We start from the raw sequence: 15812 nt of genomic DNA on the forward strand, positions 1-15812 counted from the left end.
CTTACTAATTAAATATTTTTGAGACATAATTGGATGTTTAAACAAAAATAATGATATATATTGTGTGATTTATAACATAAGTAAAAGTAAATTTCACAATAATAATAGCATAACTTTTATCAAGATAAACCATATTCTAGGCCATAGTATGTTCTTTACTCCAGGAAAGGACATTTGAAAGTATACTACTATAAGTTTCTTATACTATATGTGAATTGATTTAAGTTTATTTGAGTTAGACTATCATAAAATGTATACTTTAAACCCTAAAGCAAACACTAAGATAACAAAAGAGTTATAAATGGTAAGTTAAAAAAATAAAGGAGATAAAATAGACTTACAAAAATTATTCTCTTAATATAATATAAGGCAGAAAAAGAGATCAAAAACAGATTGACACAAGATAAATGGCAAGGTGATAGTTGGGAAAAGCCAGAAATTGTCAACTTGGCGAAAATAGCAAGACTCAATTCTTTGCTGCCTATAAGAAATGCACTTTAAATATAAAAGTAGAAAAGATAGATCATCCTAACACTAATCAAATTAAAGTCGGAATAGCTAAATTAATATCAGGCAAAGTAGTTTTCATATCAGACAAAGTAGATTTCATTGGAGAAGGCAATGGCAACCCGCTTCAGTTTTCTTGCCTAGAGAATCCCAGGGATGGGGGATCCTGGTGGGCTGCCGTCTGTGGGGTCGCACAGAGTTGGACATGACTGAAGCGATGTAGCAGCAGCAGCAAAGTAGATTTCAGAGCAAAGAAAATGTTCTTTTTACTCCAAGATAAAAGGAGGTGGTTGTATAATGATAAGGGGTTAGTTAATCCATAGGATTTAACCATTCTAAATGTTTCTACATCTAAACAATACTGCAAACTAAAAGCTGATAGAAATAGAAATGGATAAATTCACAATTATACTTGAATTCAACATGAAAGTGTAAGTGTCAGTTGCTCAGTCATGTCTGACTCTTTGCAATCCCATGAACTGTAGCCTCTGTCCTTGGAATTATCCAGGCAAGGATATTGGAGTGGGTAACCTTTCCTTTCTCCAGGGAATCTTCCCAACCCAGGAATCGAACCTTGCAGGCAGACTGACTGCAAGTCTCCCACATTGCAGGCAAATTCTTTACCGTCTAAGCTTATATACCTCTCTCAGTAATTGATAGAACAAGTGTAGAAAATCAATAACGATATACTAAATTTGAACAATACTGTCAACCAGCCTCAAATATCAATAACCTCAGATATGCAGATGACACCATCCTTATGGCAGAAAGTGAAGAGGAACTAAAAAGCCTCTTGATAACAGTGAAAGTAGAGAGTGAAAAAGTTGGCTTAAAGCTCAACATTCAGAAAACAAAGATCATGGCATCTGGTCCCATCACTTCATGGGAAATAGATGGGGAAACAGTGAAAACAGTGTCAGACTTTATTTTTTTGCAGATTTTGCAATATCACTGCAGATGGTGACTGCAGCCATGAAATTAAAAGACGCTTACTCCTTGGAAGGAAAGTTATGACCAACCTAGATAGCATATTGAAAAGCAGAGACATGACTTTGCCAGCAAAGGTCTGTCTGATCAAGGCTATGGTTTTTCCAGTGGTCATGTATGGATATGAGAGTTGGACTGTGAAGAAAGCTGAATGCCGAAGAATTGATGCTTTTGAACTATGGTGTTGGAGAAGACTCTTGAGAGTCCCTTGGACTGCAAGGACATCCAACTAGTCCATTCTGAAGGAGATCAGCCCTGGGATTTCTTTGGAAGGAATGATGCTAAAGCTGAAACTCCAGTACTTTGGCCACCTCATGTGAAGACTTGACTCATTGGAAAAGACCCTGATGCTGGGAGGGATTGGGGGCAGGAGGAGAAGGGGACGGCCAAGGATGAGATGGCTGGATGGCATCACTGACTCGATGGACATGAGTCTGAGTGAACTCCGGGAGTTGGTGATGGACAGGGAGGCCTGGCGTACTGTGATTCATGGGGTCACAAAGAATCGGACACGACTGAGTGACTGAACTGAACTGTCAACTAACCTAAGCTGATGGGCGTTTAGGAAACACTTCACTCATGACAACAAAATATATGTTATTTTACGTGCATACTTGAACTTTTATCAAGATAAATTCATATTCTAGGCCATAGTATAAGGATCAAATGTAGAAGGATGCAAGTTCTATGTAGTATATTCTCTGACCATAGTTGAGTTAATTATAAATCAGTAACAAAAGAACCTTGGAAAATTCCTAAATACTTAAAAGCAAAATACCTCTGAATAACTCACAAATCAAAGGAGAAATCAAGAGGTAAATTAGAAAATATTTTTAAACTGAATAAAAATTAAACACAGCTTACCAGAATTTTTGTGATGTTGTTAACACATTACTTGGAAGAATTTATAGCACGAATAAGAAGAAAAGTCAATTCAGTGCCTTCACCTTCCCTTTAGGAAAGTTTAAAAAAGAAGAACACATCAAACCTACGTATTCAGAAGCTAGAAAATTGTAAAGAACAAAGTGGAAGTCACTGAGGAGAACTCAGAAGACAGAAAAGTCAAGGAAACCAAAACCTCAGTTAAATTAATGCACTCTAGCCAGGATGACCAGGGCCAAAAATGTTACAGATGAGGGCATGTGAGCTAGGATGTCATGATAGGAATGTGAGCTAAGATGTCATGATAGATTCTATAAGTAATAAATGGATAATAAAATATTATGAGTGGTTATATGTAAATAAGAGAAATTTCTTGAATAATAGAAATTATCAAATTTCACTCTGAAAGAAATATAATACTTAAGAAATACAATACCTATCAAATAAATGGGCATTATAGTTAAACACCTTCCCATAAAGAAAACTATTCAGGTCTAGAGAGTATCAAAATAATATCCCGAATCATAAAAATAGGCTTTTCAACAAGTGGTACAGGCCCACTGGACTTCTCTATGCAAAAAAAAAAAAAAAAAGAATTACCTTGCGTCATATTGTAAAAGTTAACTCAAAATGGATCATAAACCTCAGTGTAAAGTCTAAAATATAAAATTCAGAAAAAAGCAAAACATAGGAGAAAAGATTTGTGATTTTGGGCAAAATTGCTCAGATGTGACATAGAAAACAGGATCAATGAAAAAATGGATGGATAAATTGGATTCATCAAAATTAAAAGCTAAAAAAAGCTGAAAGGAGAACACATGTTCAGAGACCAGTAATGTGGCAGAATGTAGTGTAGCAGGGCTGACAAGAATCACTGGGCTTGGCAAATCTGGAATTCCACATCTGCCACATAAGAACAAATGAAGAGATGCCAGTGTTCCATTTATTGTTTTGAAAATACTGTTGAACTTATTTTCATCTGGGAGAACTATCAAGTGAAATGGTACGGAGATGTTTGTGAATTTTATTTTTTAGGTCAATAGATCATTATAAATAGGGCGTTGACTTAATAAAAACAAATGAAAGCATTTTTATGATTATAAATGCAATTTTTTATGAAATACATAGAAAGACTTTAAGGTAGAGGCCAGCCACAATCCTTCCACCCAGAGAGAACCATTATATCGATACATGGTGTATTTTCTTAATAGAACTTACATCTTCCTACAGTTCTGTGTCCTGGTTTTTTTGTATAGCGATGTACTGAGCATGTTCCCGTGTCAATAAATGTTCTTTAAAATCAAGACTTTTAGTACTCTTGCCTAGAAAATCCCATGGACGGAGGAGCCTGGTAGGCTGCAGTCCATGGGGTCGCTAACAGTCGGGCACAACTGAAACGAGTTAGCAGCAGCACATATTTTACATTTTGTGAGTAGCATTTGCCTAAGAAGTAATGAGACAAATAGTTATTTTTTGGCATTATCTACAGAAATCATTTTAATTGCCATGTAGTATCTTGGATTTCATACTGCTTCTTTTACAGGGTCAGTTTAGTAAAATATAGAACTGTCTCAGAAACTGATAGAGTAACTTTTTAATTTTCTAGAAACTCCTTTGAATATTTTTCAAACTTATTTCTTTGTATATTTCCTTTATTTGCCATCCAAGTTGGTTAGTTATTTGGCAACAAATTTGACAGAAAAGCAGATGTTAAGAGTAAAGTTATAACATAGAAATTAAAACTATATTATGTATTAGAACTTCACAGTCCTCTGTAGCATGCTTTATTTGCACATAAGAATGTGTGCTACTGTTGGTGGGAATGCAAATTGATACTGCCACTATGGAGAAGAGTATGCAGATTCCTTAAAAAACTAGGAATAAAACTACTGTATGACCCAGCAATCCCACTACTGGGCCTACACCCTGAGAAAACCATAATTGAAAAAGACACATGTACCCCAGTGTTCATCACAGCACTGTTTACAATAGCTAGTACATGAAAGCAACCTTTTCTTACTCTTCTATCTTTTTGCCTTTTCATACTGTTCAGGGGGGAACAGTATGAAAAGCGGGAATACTGAAGTGGTTTGCCATTCCCTTCTCCAAGTAGGGAAAACCACTAGACCATTCAGGTATGACCTAAATCAAATCACGTACGATCATATAGTGGAAGTGACAAATGGATTCAAGGGATTAGATCTGATAGACAGAGTGCCTGAAGAACTATGGACGGAGGTCCATGACATTGTACAGGAGGCAGGGATCAAAACCATCCCCAAGGGAAAGCAATGCAAAAATTCAAATAGTTGTCTGAGGAGGTCTTACAAATAGCTGTGAATAGAAGAGAAGGAAAAGGCAAAGGAGAAAAGGAAAGATAAACACATTTGAATGCAGAGTTCCAAAGAATAGCAAGGAGAGATAAGAAAGCCTACAGAAATAGAGGAAAACAATAGAATGGGAAAGTCTAGAGATCTCTTCAAGAAAATTAGAGATACCAAGGGAACATTTCATGCAAAGATGGGTACAATAAAGGATAGAAGTGGTATGGACCTAATAGAAGCAGATGATATTAAGCAGAGGTGGTAAGAATACACAGGAGAACTGTACAAAAAAGATCTTCATGACCCAGATAGTCATGATGGTGTGATCACCAACCTAGAACCAGACATCCTGGAATGTGAAGTCAAGTGGCCCTTAGGAAGCATCACTATGAACAAAGCTTGTGGAGGTGATGGAATTCCAGTTGAACTATCTCAAACCCTAAAAGATGATGCTGTGAACGTGCTACACTTAATATGCCAGCAAATTTGGAAAACTCGGCAGTGGCCACAGGACTGGAAAAGGTCAGTTTTCATTCCAGTCCCAAAGAAAGGCAATGCCAAAGAATGCTCAAACTCCCACACGATTGCAGTCATCTCACACACTAGTAAAGTAATGCTCAAAATTCCCCAAGCCAGGCTTCAACAGTACGTGAACCATCAACCTCCAGATGTTCAAACTGGATTTAGAAAAGGCAGAGGAAACAGAGATCAAATTGTCAGCATCCATTGGATCATCAAGAAAGCAAGAGAGTTCCAGAAAACATCTATTCCTGCTTTATTGACTATGCCAAAGCCTTTGACTTTGTGGATCACAACAAACTGTGGAAAATTCTGAAAGAGATGAGAATACCAGATCACCTGACCTGTCCCCTGAGAAATCTGTATGCAGGTCAGGAAACAATAGTTAGAACTGAACATGGAACAACAGACTGGTTCCAAATCTGGGAAGGAGTATGCCAAGGCAGTATATTGTCCCCCTGCTTCTTTAACTTATATGCAGAGTACATCATGAGAAACACTGGGCTGAATGAAGCACAAGCTGGAATCAGGATTGCTGGGAGAAATATCAGTAACCTCAGATACACAGATGACACCACACTTGTGGCAGAAAGTGAAGAATAACTAAAGAGCTTTTTGATGAAAGTGAAAGAGGAGAGTGAAAAGTTGGCTTAAAGCTCAACATTCAGAAAACTAAGATCATGGCATCTCGTCCCATCACTTCATGGGAAACAGTGGAAACAGTGACAGATTTAATTTTGTGGGGCTCCAAAATCACTGCAGATGGTGACTGCAGCCATGAAATTAAAAGACGCTTGCTCCTTGGAACAAAAGTTATGACCAACCTAGACAGCATAATAAAAAGCAGACATTACTTTGCCAACAAAGGTCTGTCTAGTCAAAGCTGTGATTTTTGCAGTAGTCATGTATGGATGTGAGAGTTGGACTATAAAGAAAGCTGAGCACTGAAGAATTGATGCTTTTGAACTGTGGTGTTGGAGAAGACTCTTGAGAGTCCCTTGGATGGCAAGGAGATCCAACCAGTCCCTCTTAAAGGAAAATAGTTCTGAATATTCATTGGAAGTACTGATGCTGAAGCTGAAACTCCAATACTTTGGCCACCTGATACAAAGAGCTGACTCATTTGAAAAGATCCTGATGCTGGGAAAGATTGAAGGCGGGAGGAGAAGGGGACGACAGAGGATGAGATGACTGGATCGCATCACCAACTCAATGGACATGAGTCTGGAGACATGAGTCTCCAGGAGTTGGTGATGGTCAGGGAGGCCTGGCGTGCTGTAGTCCGTGGTGTCACAAAGCATCAGACACGACTGAGTGACTGAACTAAACTGGAAGCAGCCTAGATGTCCATCAGCAGATGAATGGATAAAGAAGTTGTGGTACATATAGGCAATGGAATATTAGCCATAAGAAGAAACATGTTTGACTCAGTTCTAATGAGGTGGCCAAACCTAGAGCCTATTATCCAGAATGAAGTAAGTCAGAAAAAGACAAATGTTGTAAACTAGTGCGTATTTATGAAATCTAGAGAGATGGTGCTGATGAACCTATCTGCAGAGCAGCAGTGAAGGCCAGAAAGAGAGAACCGACTTGTGGACCCTTGGGTGGAGAGGGTGGGGCGAGTTGAGAGAGCAGGATTGAAACATGTGCATTACCATATGCACAATTCGATGACCAGTGGAAATTCTGTGTGACGTAGGGAGCTCAAATCCGGTGCTCTGTGACAACCTAGAGGGATGAGATGGGGTCGGAGGTGGGAGGGAGGCTTACGAGGAAGAGGACCTTTGGCTAAGGACCTATGGCTGATTCACATTGATATATGACAGAAACTAATATAATATTATAAAGCAGTTATCCTCCAATTAAAAGTAAATAAAAAATTTTATAAATCCACACACATACGGACACCTTATCTTTGACAAAGGAGGCAAGAATATACAATGGATTAAAGACAATCTCTTTAACAAGTGGTGCTGGGAAAACTGGTCAACCACTTGTAAAAGAATGAAACTAGATCACTTTCTAACACCACACACAAAAATAAACTCAAAATGGATTAAAGATCTAAATGTAAGACCAGAAACTATAAAACTCCTAGAGGAGAATATAGGCAAAACACTCTCCGACATACATCACAGCAGGATCCTCTATGATCCACCTCCCAGAATACTGGAAATAAAAGCAAAAATAAACAAATGGGATCTAATTAAAATTAAAAGCTTCTGCACAACAAAGGAAACTATAAGCAAGGTGAAAAGACAGCCTTCTGAATGGGAGAAAATAATAGCAAATGAAGCAACTGACAACTAATCTCAAAAATATACAAGCAACTTATGCAGCTCAATTTCAGAAAAATTAACGACCCAATCAAAAAATTGGCCAAAGAACTAAATAGACATTTCTCCAAAGAAGACATACGGATGGCTAACAAACACATGAAAAGATGCTCAACATCACTCATTATTAGAGAAATGCAAATCAAAACCACAATGAGGTACCACTTCACACCAGTCAGAATGTCTGCGATCCAAAAATCTGCAAGCAATAAATGCTGGAGAGGGTGTGGAGAAAAGGGAACCCTCCTACACTGTTGGTGGGAATGCAAACTAGTACAGCCACTTTGGAGAACAGTGTGGAGATTCCTTAAAAAATTGCAAATAGAACTACCTTATGACCCAGCAATCCCACTGTTGGGCATACACACCAAGGAAACCAGAATTGAAAGAGTCACATGTACCCCAGTGTTCATCGCAGCACTGTTTAAAATAGCCAGGACATGGAAACAACCTAGATGTCCATCAGCAGATGAATGGATAAGAAAGCAGTGGTACATGTACACAATGGAGTATTACTCAGCCGTTAAAAAGAATACATTTGAATCAGTTCTGATGAGATGGATGAAACTGGAGCCGATTATACAGAGTGAAGTAAGCCAGAAAGAAAAACACCAATGCAGTATACTAACACATATATTTGGAATTTAGAAAGATGGCAATGACGACCCTGTATGCAAGACAGGAAAAAAGACACAGATGTATATAACAGACTTTTGGACTCGGAGAGGGAGAGGGTGGGATGATTTGGGAGAATGGCATTGTAACATGTATACTATCATGTAAGAATCGAATCGCCAGTCTGTGTCCGATGCAGGATACAGCATGCTTGGGGCTGGTGCACAGTGATGACCCAGAGAGATGTTATGGGGAGGGAGGTGGGAGGGGGGTTCATGTTTGGGAACGCATGTACACCCGTGGTGGATTCATGTCAGTGTATGGCAAAACCAATACAGTATTGTAAAGTAAAATAAAGTAAAAATAAAAATAAAATTAAAGTAAATAAAAAAATTTTAAAGAATGTTTGCTAGCTTTCTATCTCAACCGGGCATACTTTTTCAGTATGAGCCAAAGCCGCCTTCAAACCTAGGGCAAAGGAAAAAAAAAAACATCGTAGCAAATATAATATGAACTTCATATGGATGTCTTCCCCTTTTTCACTCTGATTCATTTCTTGTATTGATCATATACTTACTGATAATTTTTTTCTGTCTACAGAAATCGTGAGATCCTGGAAAATGTGTTAGCTGTCATCTTGGCTATTCTTGTGGCTTTCTTGGGATCCATTCTTCTTATACAAGGCTTCTTCAGAGATATCTGGGTCTTCCAGTTCTGCCTGGTGATAGCCAGCTGTCAGTACTCACTGCTTAAGGTACCAGCATCTCTCTTCTCTTCAGACTTTGGCATAGTCGCTGTGTTAAAAGGCAAAAGGTTTTGTATCATTCATTGAATTACATTAAGAATATAACTTTTAGATTTATTTTCCTTGGATGTTTACATTAGATTGGGTAAGGAACAAAAGGGACATATAAACTTAAAAAAAATGATATGTGAATTAAACTTCCTAAACTTTTGTTTGTATTAAATATTTGGGCACTTATTAAAAGAAAGAGGTTGTGTTTTTTTTTTCCTTTGGCATCGCCTCCTGCGGTCACAGAGTTGGAGATGACTGAGCGACTGAACTGAACTGAACATGGTTTGTGGAATCTTAGTTCCCTGACTAGGAATTTAACCCAGACCCCAGCAGTGAAATTACCAAGTCCTAACCACTGACCTGCCAGGGAATTTCCAAGAATTTGAGTTCTTGAAATTAATTTCTTTTTAATTTATCAACATTAACCCTCCTAATCTCATATTTTAAGTCTTCTATTATGTAGGTGAAATTTGTTAAAATCCATTATTGGTAGATAGAATAATGTCAAAACTAGCATATTTATTCTTTGACGACACCAAGAGCACATGATTGGCATCCATTTGCTTTTGTTCAAAGAGTGGCTCTGAAATACCAATTTTAAGCTTTCCATAAATGGGAGAATTAAATAACAAAATTTTTACCCTCCATGCAACCTCACTGTGCACGGGTAACACGAACTGTTTTCTTCCCTCTCTTAGCCAGCTCTGTTTATTTGCCTGGTACACACTAACATGCAGAACCCTATCCCATCCCGAGAACTATTTGTTTAGTTCTGTTTACACCATCAGCTACCCTTGCTTTCTTCTCTCTCCATTTATAGACCTCTAGAGTAAGCCACCTGTGTCAGCTGCTCTGTTTCTTCAAGACCCATCCATACGTTTTTCCTCGTCGCAGTTCTGAGATTACAGTCTTTGTGCGCTAATAATCTCTAGTTGCCAAACCTGTGGTCTTAGTCTTTGTTCTCTGTGAGTGCTGCTCCGTTTTTATGTTTTCTTTCTTGTTGATCTGTGATCTTACACTACCCTCGTGATCATCCGACTTTTCAAGTAACTTTGTTTTTCTTTGTTGATGCCCCTTTGTTCTTTTGACCACTTCTTAATTTACGAGAATTTGCTAGGGTTTTATTTGGCCCTCTTTGCCGTTTGCACTTCTTGCCAATGAAGTCATCCTCTTTTATTGCCACTCTTATATACTTGCATATAAATCATGTCCAGAATTTTTATTTCAGTCTTCACCTTTCTCCTAAGCGTTAGTCCTGTATATCTAAGAGGAAGCTGGGCGTATTCTGAGAAGGGTGCACCGTTGCCTTCTGATGTTTTCCTCTCCCAGTTCTTTTGCTTTTGATCCTAGTCTGTACGTGTGTGTACTCAGTTGTGTCTGACTCTTTGCGACCCCATGGACTGTCACCCACCAGGCTCCTCTGTCCATGGGATTCTGCAGGCAAGAATACTAGAGTGGATTGCCATTTCCTCCTCTAGGATTTGGTAGTAGTATACCAACCCAAATCTTAGAGCCTCTGCTCCTTCCTTCTTGACCTTTAATTAATAACATTAGCTAAAGTCTCTCTGATTAAATTTGGTGATTCTGTGTTAAAATTTCTGGACTTTGTCCTTTTTGTTTCAGTTCCCATTAAACCATCCCTTTCTTGCCTTAAACCATTTGAATTCATTCCCTGGACTCAGTGTTTCTAACCCTGTTAATTTTGTCCACTGCTTAATATGGTTAGATATGGAAAAGGCAAAAGATAAGTGAGATTTTTTTAAGTATTTCAGATTTTTAAAATCAGCTTGACTACAAGAATAGTAATATCATAAACAGAAATAAGAAAGGCAGGAACAGAGCTTTAGGAGGATAAACATTCAAGTTGAGTTTAAAGAGACCAGACAAGGGCTATGTGCCAAACTCTGTGATCTTAGTCCAGTGTTGAATTACAGGATGGCAATAGACTATCCTAGTGAAATTCTTTGGTATGCTATTGAAAATGAACTCCAACTCGGGAGAAAAGTCATCATTTGGGAGGTAACTGCATAGTACCTTTTGAACATTTTTATGGAAAATTGATGGTCTCTTAGAAGGATATAACTTATTTGAGTTTGATGTGAAAATGCATCATATAAAATGTATGCTTGATACAACTGCCATTGAATTGTTTAGTAAGCTTGAGTTTGGGGCATAACTGGAATCCTTTTTATAAGCTCACTCATGCTGCTGCTGCTGCTGCTAAGTCGCTTCAGTCGTGTCTGACTGTGCGACCCCGTAGACGGCAGCCCACCAGGCTCTCCCGTCCCTGGGATTCTCCAGGCAAGAACACTGGAGTGGGTTGCCATTTCCTTTTCCAATGCTGCTGCTGGTGCTGCTGCTAGGTCGCTTCAGTCGTGTCCGACTCTGTGTGACCCCATAGACGGCAGCCCACTGGGCTCCCCCATCCCTGGGATTCTCCAGGCAAGAACACTGGAGTAGGTTGCCATTTCCTTCTCCAATGCATGAAAGTGAAAAGTGAAAGTGAAGTTGCTCAGTAGTTTCCAACTCTTCGTGACCCCATGGATTGCAGCCTACCAGGCTCCTCTGTCCATGGGATTTTCCAGGCAAGAGTGCTGGAGTGGGGTGCCATCGCCTTCTCCGAAGCTCACTCATAGTTTATGCATTTCCTGAATGGAGTGATGTTGCCATAAGAAAGCATTCTGCCTTAATTGTACTTAGATGTTGTAATGTGCCAAGCAGTAAGATGGATCTATCAGCTGTTATATGCTATTTCAGAAACATAATAAGGTTAAGCGTTAGGAAAGATTTGAGTGGAGCTGGTGTTTCATCTTCTGTTGATGCTTCAGCAGAATTAATGACCTACAGGTCATGACTTAGCTATGCAATATTCACTTAAAATTATTTCACGTATTTTGGAAGTTAATGTAAAATTTCCATGTCTTCAATAATATAATCTATCTTTCTGTTTCTTTTTTAGAGTGTTCAACCAGATTCTTCTTCTCCTAGACATGTAAGTCACTCTGATATACCTACTACTTGTGATTCCTTGACATTCCTCAGAAACCATTTTTTTGGTCATATGTCAGATTGAATTAAGATTTGTGGTAGTATTTTCTCATTGGCAGAAGAAACTCCGTGATTGTGCATTTGTTCTTTGTAGTCTCCTTTAATCTAGAGCAGTTCCTCAGTATTTGACACAGTATTGACGTTTTTAATGGATACAGGCTAGTTATTTTATACACGACCTTCAATTGGACTTTGTCTGATATTTCTTATTAGATACAGGCTGTGCTTTTTTGGTAGAAATAGTACAAAAGCAGTGTGTTCTCAGTGTATCATATAAGGAAGCACATAATAACTGATTTATGCTTTTACTGGTGATAACTGATCTTTCGTCTAAGGGTAGTATCTGCAGTGTTTTTCAAACTCCGCAGTGTTAACATTCAGGGCTGGATAATTGTTTGTTGAAAGTTGAGGGTGGGGAGGCTCTGTCCTATGCATTGTAAGATGTTTAGCATTATCTCTGACTTCTACCCACTAGATGCCAATAGCATACTCACTCTAGTTGTGACAACCACAGTGTCTGCAGACTTTACCAGATGTCCCCTGGAGGGTGAAGTCTCCCTTGACCCCCTGCCCACCCCCGCCCCTTGAGAACCAATACTCTAATCTTACCATTTTTCTCTTGTAGTCAATAACTATATAGGAGACACTTGAGATTGTGTAGACTTGTTTTTAATATCTGTTGATGTTTCTTGGCTGAATCAGTTATTATTTCTTGGTGACCAAACAGTGATTTTTTAGGTCCATGTTCCCTTCTATATTTATTAGTTGACTTCTTTTTGTAAGTAAGAACTTTCCCTTTCCTTGAATTGTTGTGGTTTCACGGACTCTTACTTTATTAAATGGACCATAATGTTACTGTCATTACTTTTGATGTTCAAATTGTCCCTGATTTGACCATTGAGAACCCATCAGCTGCCTTCCTTGTCCTTTTGACATACCTTTATCATTTTAAAAGTGTTTTCTCCATTTGGAGCACAGTAATTTGTTCCAGGCTCGTCTTATACTTTCCCCGTCTTAGCCTTGAACCAACTTTTTCTCTGTGGATCCTTGGATCCTTTTAGTGAGTATTGTTATCTGTAAACTAAGATCGGTTTGCTAGTAATCTTTATTACTAGAATATCATTGCTTCTAGGTCCTCTCAGTGGATAAAACTAGAAAAATATATGTATACACATATACTCACACATTTATTCTTCATCTGTCTGCATTATTAAAAGTAATAAGTCATAGTGATACTTAATTTCAGTTGATATCCTAAGGTTTATTCTGTTCTTCCTCCTTTCCATATTTGTAATTCCCTTCTGCCACAGTCAGAAACCTGACTTCACATGGAAACATTTTGAATCTTCAGGATATAAGCCATCAAAGATCTCAGTAGCTAGTTGTGATTCTTCAAATTAACTAACCTGACTTCTTCTTAATGTCATTTTCAGGGTCATAATCGTATCATTGCCTACAGTAGACCAGTTTATTTCTGTTTGTGCTGTGGTCTTATTTGGCTCTTGGATTATGGTAGCAGAAACCTAACGACAACCAAGTTCAAATTATATGGAATAACTTTCACCAATCCTCTGGTGCTTATATCAGCCAGGGATTTAGTTATAGGTGAGTCATCTTAAGGTATTGTAGGTCTTAACATTATTTGTATACAAACCATTCACTGATCTTTAAAAATAGTTTTAGTGGTCTTATTTTGCTATTTATTGCCATCCTCTCAGTAAGGAACGAAAAAATTATAGGGGATTAGGAATGAAAAAACATGATGAGCAAATAGAGCTGATGAAACGAGAGATTTCCCTTGGATCTTCATCTCAGGTTCCTATTATGTAAAACACTAAATTGTTCATAGTTGGAAAGATTATTTAATACTCAGGCAGTTATGTAGAGAAATAATTTAAAATGGTAACTTTAAGAAATTTGCTTAGTAGTTTCAAGCAATTGTAAGAAACTTGCTTAGTAATATGTGTTAATTTGGGGATGGGTGTGACATGCTGTTTTTAACTTGCTTTTCTTTCCTTCTGTAGTGTTTACACTCTGTTTCCCAATAGTATTTTTCATTGGTCTCCTGCCTCAGGTGAATACATTTGTAATGTACCTTTGTGAACAATTGGATATTCATATCTTTGGTGGTAATGGTGAGTACTTCCTTATAAAAATTAAGTTTAAAGTATTACTTTTGCAGATCATTAAACAATAAACTGACCATTAAGTTGCTTTTTCAGTTTTTACTTTAGAATTGAAATTAGAAAGAAAAGGCACTATTTAATAATTAAAGATTGAACAGGAATTAGTTTGTGGATAGGAAAAAAATAGTCAAGTTTGCTACTTTAGTGAAAGATCCAGGAATAATGGAGATGATTTGTAACAAGTGTTAAAATACTGTTACCTTAAAGTTAAAGTTACAGTGAGTTACATGGAACTTTATAGACTTATGTAATATTTATAAAAGATCAAATAGTTTGAGCTCTGATATGTGGCATTATATTTACATTTTGAACTAGTGTATGCATTTGATATTCTATATTTAGTTTCAGAGCTTTGTTTCATTTTTAGAATCAGTTCAGTTCAGTCGCTCAGTCATGTCCAACTCTTTGCAACCCCATGGACTACAGCATGCCAGGTCTCCCTATCCATCACCAATTCCCAGAGTTTACTCACACTCATCATGTCCATCAAGTTGATGATGCCATCCAACCATCTCATCCTCTGTTGTCCCCTTCTCCTCCTGCTTTCAATCTTTCCCAGCATCAGGGTCTTTTCCAACAAGTCATTTTGTATCAGGCAGCCAAAGTACTGGAGTTTCAGCTTCAGCATCAGACCTTCCAATGAATATTCAGGACTGATCTCCTTTAGGATGGACTGGTTGGATCTCCTTGCTGTCCAAGGGACTCTCAAGAGTCTTCTCCAACACCACAGTTCAGAAGCATCAATTCTTCAGTGCTGAGCTTTTTTTATAGTCCAACTCTCACATCTATACATGACTAATGGAAGAACCATAGCTTTGATTAGACGGACTTTTGTTGGCAATGTAATGTCTCCGGTTTTTAATATGCTCTCTAGGTTGGTCATAACTTTTGTTCCAAGGAGCAAGCGTCATTTAATTTCATGGCTGCAGTCACCATCTGCAGTGATTTTGGAGCCCCCCAAAATAAAGTCTGCTACTATTTCCACTGTTTCCCCATCTATTTCCCATGAAGTGATGGGACCAGATGACATGATCTTAATTTTCAGAAAGTTTGAGTTTTAAGCCAACTTTTTCACTCTCCTCTTTCACTTTCATCAAGAGGCTCTTTAGTTCTTCTTTACTTTATGCCATAAGGGTGGTGTCATCTGCATATCTGAGGTTATTGATATTTTTCCCAGCAATCTTGATTCTAGCTTGTGCTTCCTCCAGTTCAGCATTTCTGATGATGTACTGTGCATATAAGTTAAATAATTAGGGGGACAATATACAGCCTTGAGTACTTCTTTCCTGAATAGGAACCAGTCTGTTGGTCCATGTTTCATTCTAAATGTTGGTGCTTGACCCGCATATAGACTTCTCAGGAGGCAGGTCAGGCGGTCTGGTATTCCCATCTCTTGAAGAATTTTCCACAGTTTGTTGTGATCCACACAGTCAAAGGCTTTGGCATAGTCAATAAAGCAAAAGTGGGACACCTAAACCAGAACGCTTTTACATTTTACTAAAGAAGATTTTTAGAAATGTCTCTGCTTTTAGAGTAGAATATATGGATATGAATTGATACCATTAGAAATGTTTTCCCCTGTTGTATGTACATTTTATTTTCAAAATAAGTA

At 38.0% G+C, this 15812-nt stretch overlaps 1 protein-coding gene across 3 annotated transcripts in view; it reads left to right on the forward strand.

The window, feature by feature from the left end:
* Positions 1 to 15812, forward strand: part of PCNX1 (pecanex 1) — a 177988-nt gene that overhangs the window by 96154 nt on the left and 66022 nt on the right. For all 3 annotated transcript variants that reach the window (XM_052647207.1, XM_052647205.1, XM_052647206.1), the window contains 4 exons: positions 8771 to 8924; positions 11926 to 11958; positions 13448 to 13619; positions 14039 to 14149. In XM_052647207.1, coding sequence (XP_052503167.1) covers positions 8771 to 8924; positions 11926 to 11958; positions 13448 to 13619; positions 14039 to 14149 — 470 coding nt within the window. The remainder of the gene's footprint in view (positions 1 to 8770; positions 8925 to 11925; positions 11959 to 13447; positions 13620 to 14038; positions 14150 to 15812) is intronic.

Source organism: Budorcas taxicolor, chromosome 10, assembly GCF_023091745.1.
Source record: "Budorcas taxicolor isolate Tak-1 chromosome 10, Takin1.1, whole genome shotgun sequence".
Classification (NCBI taxonomy): domain Eukaryota; kingdom Metazoa; phylum Chordata; class Mammalia; order Artiodactyla; family Bovidae; genus Budorcas; species Budorcas taxicolor.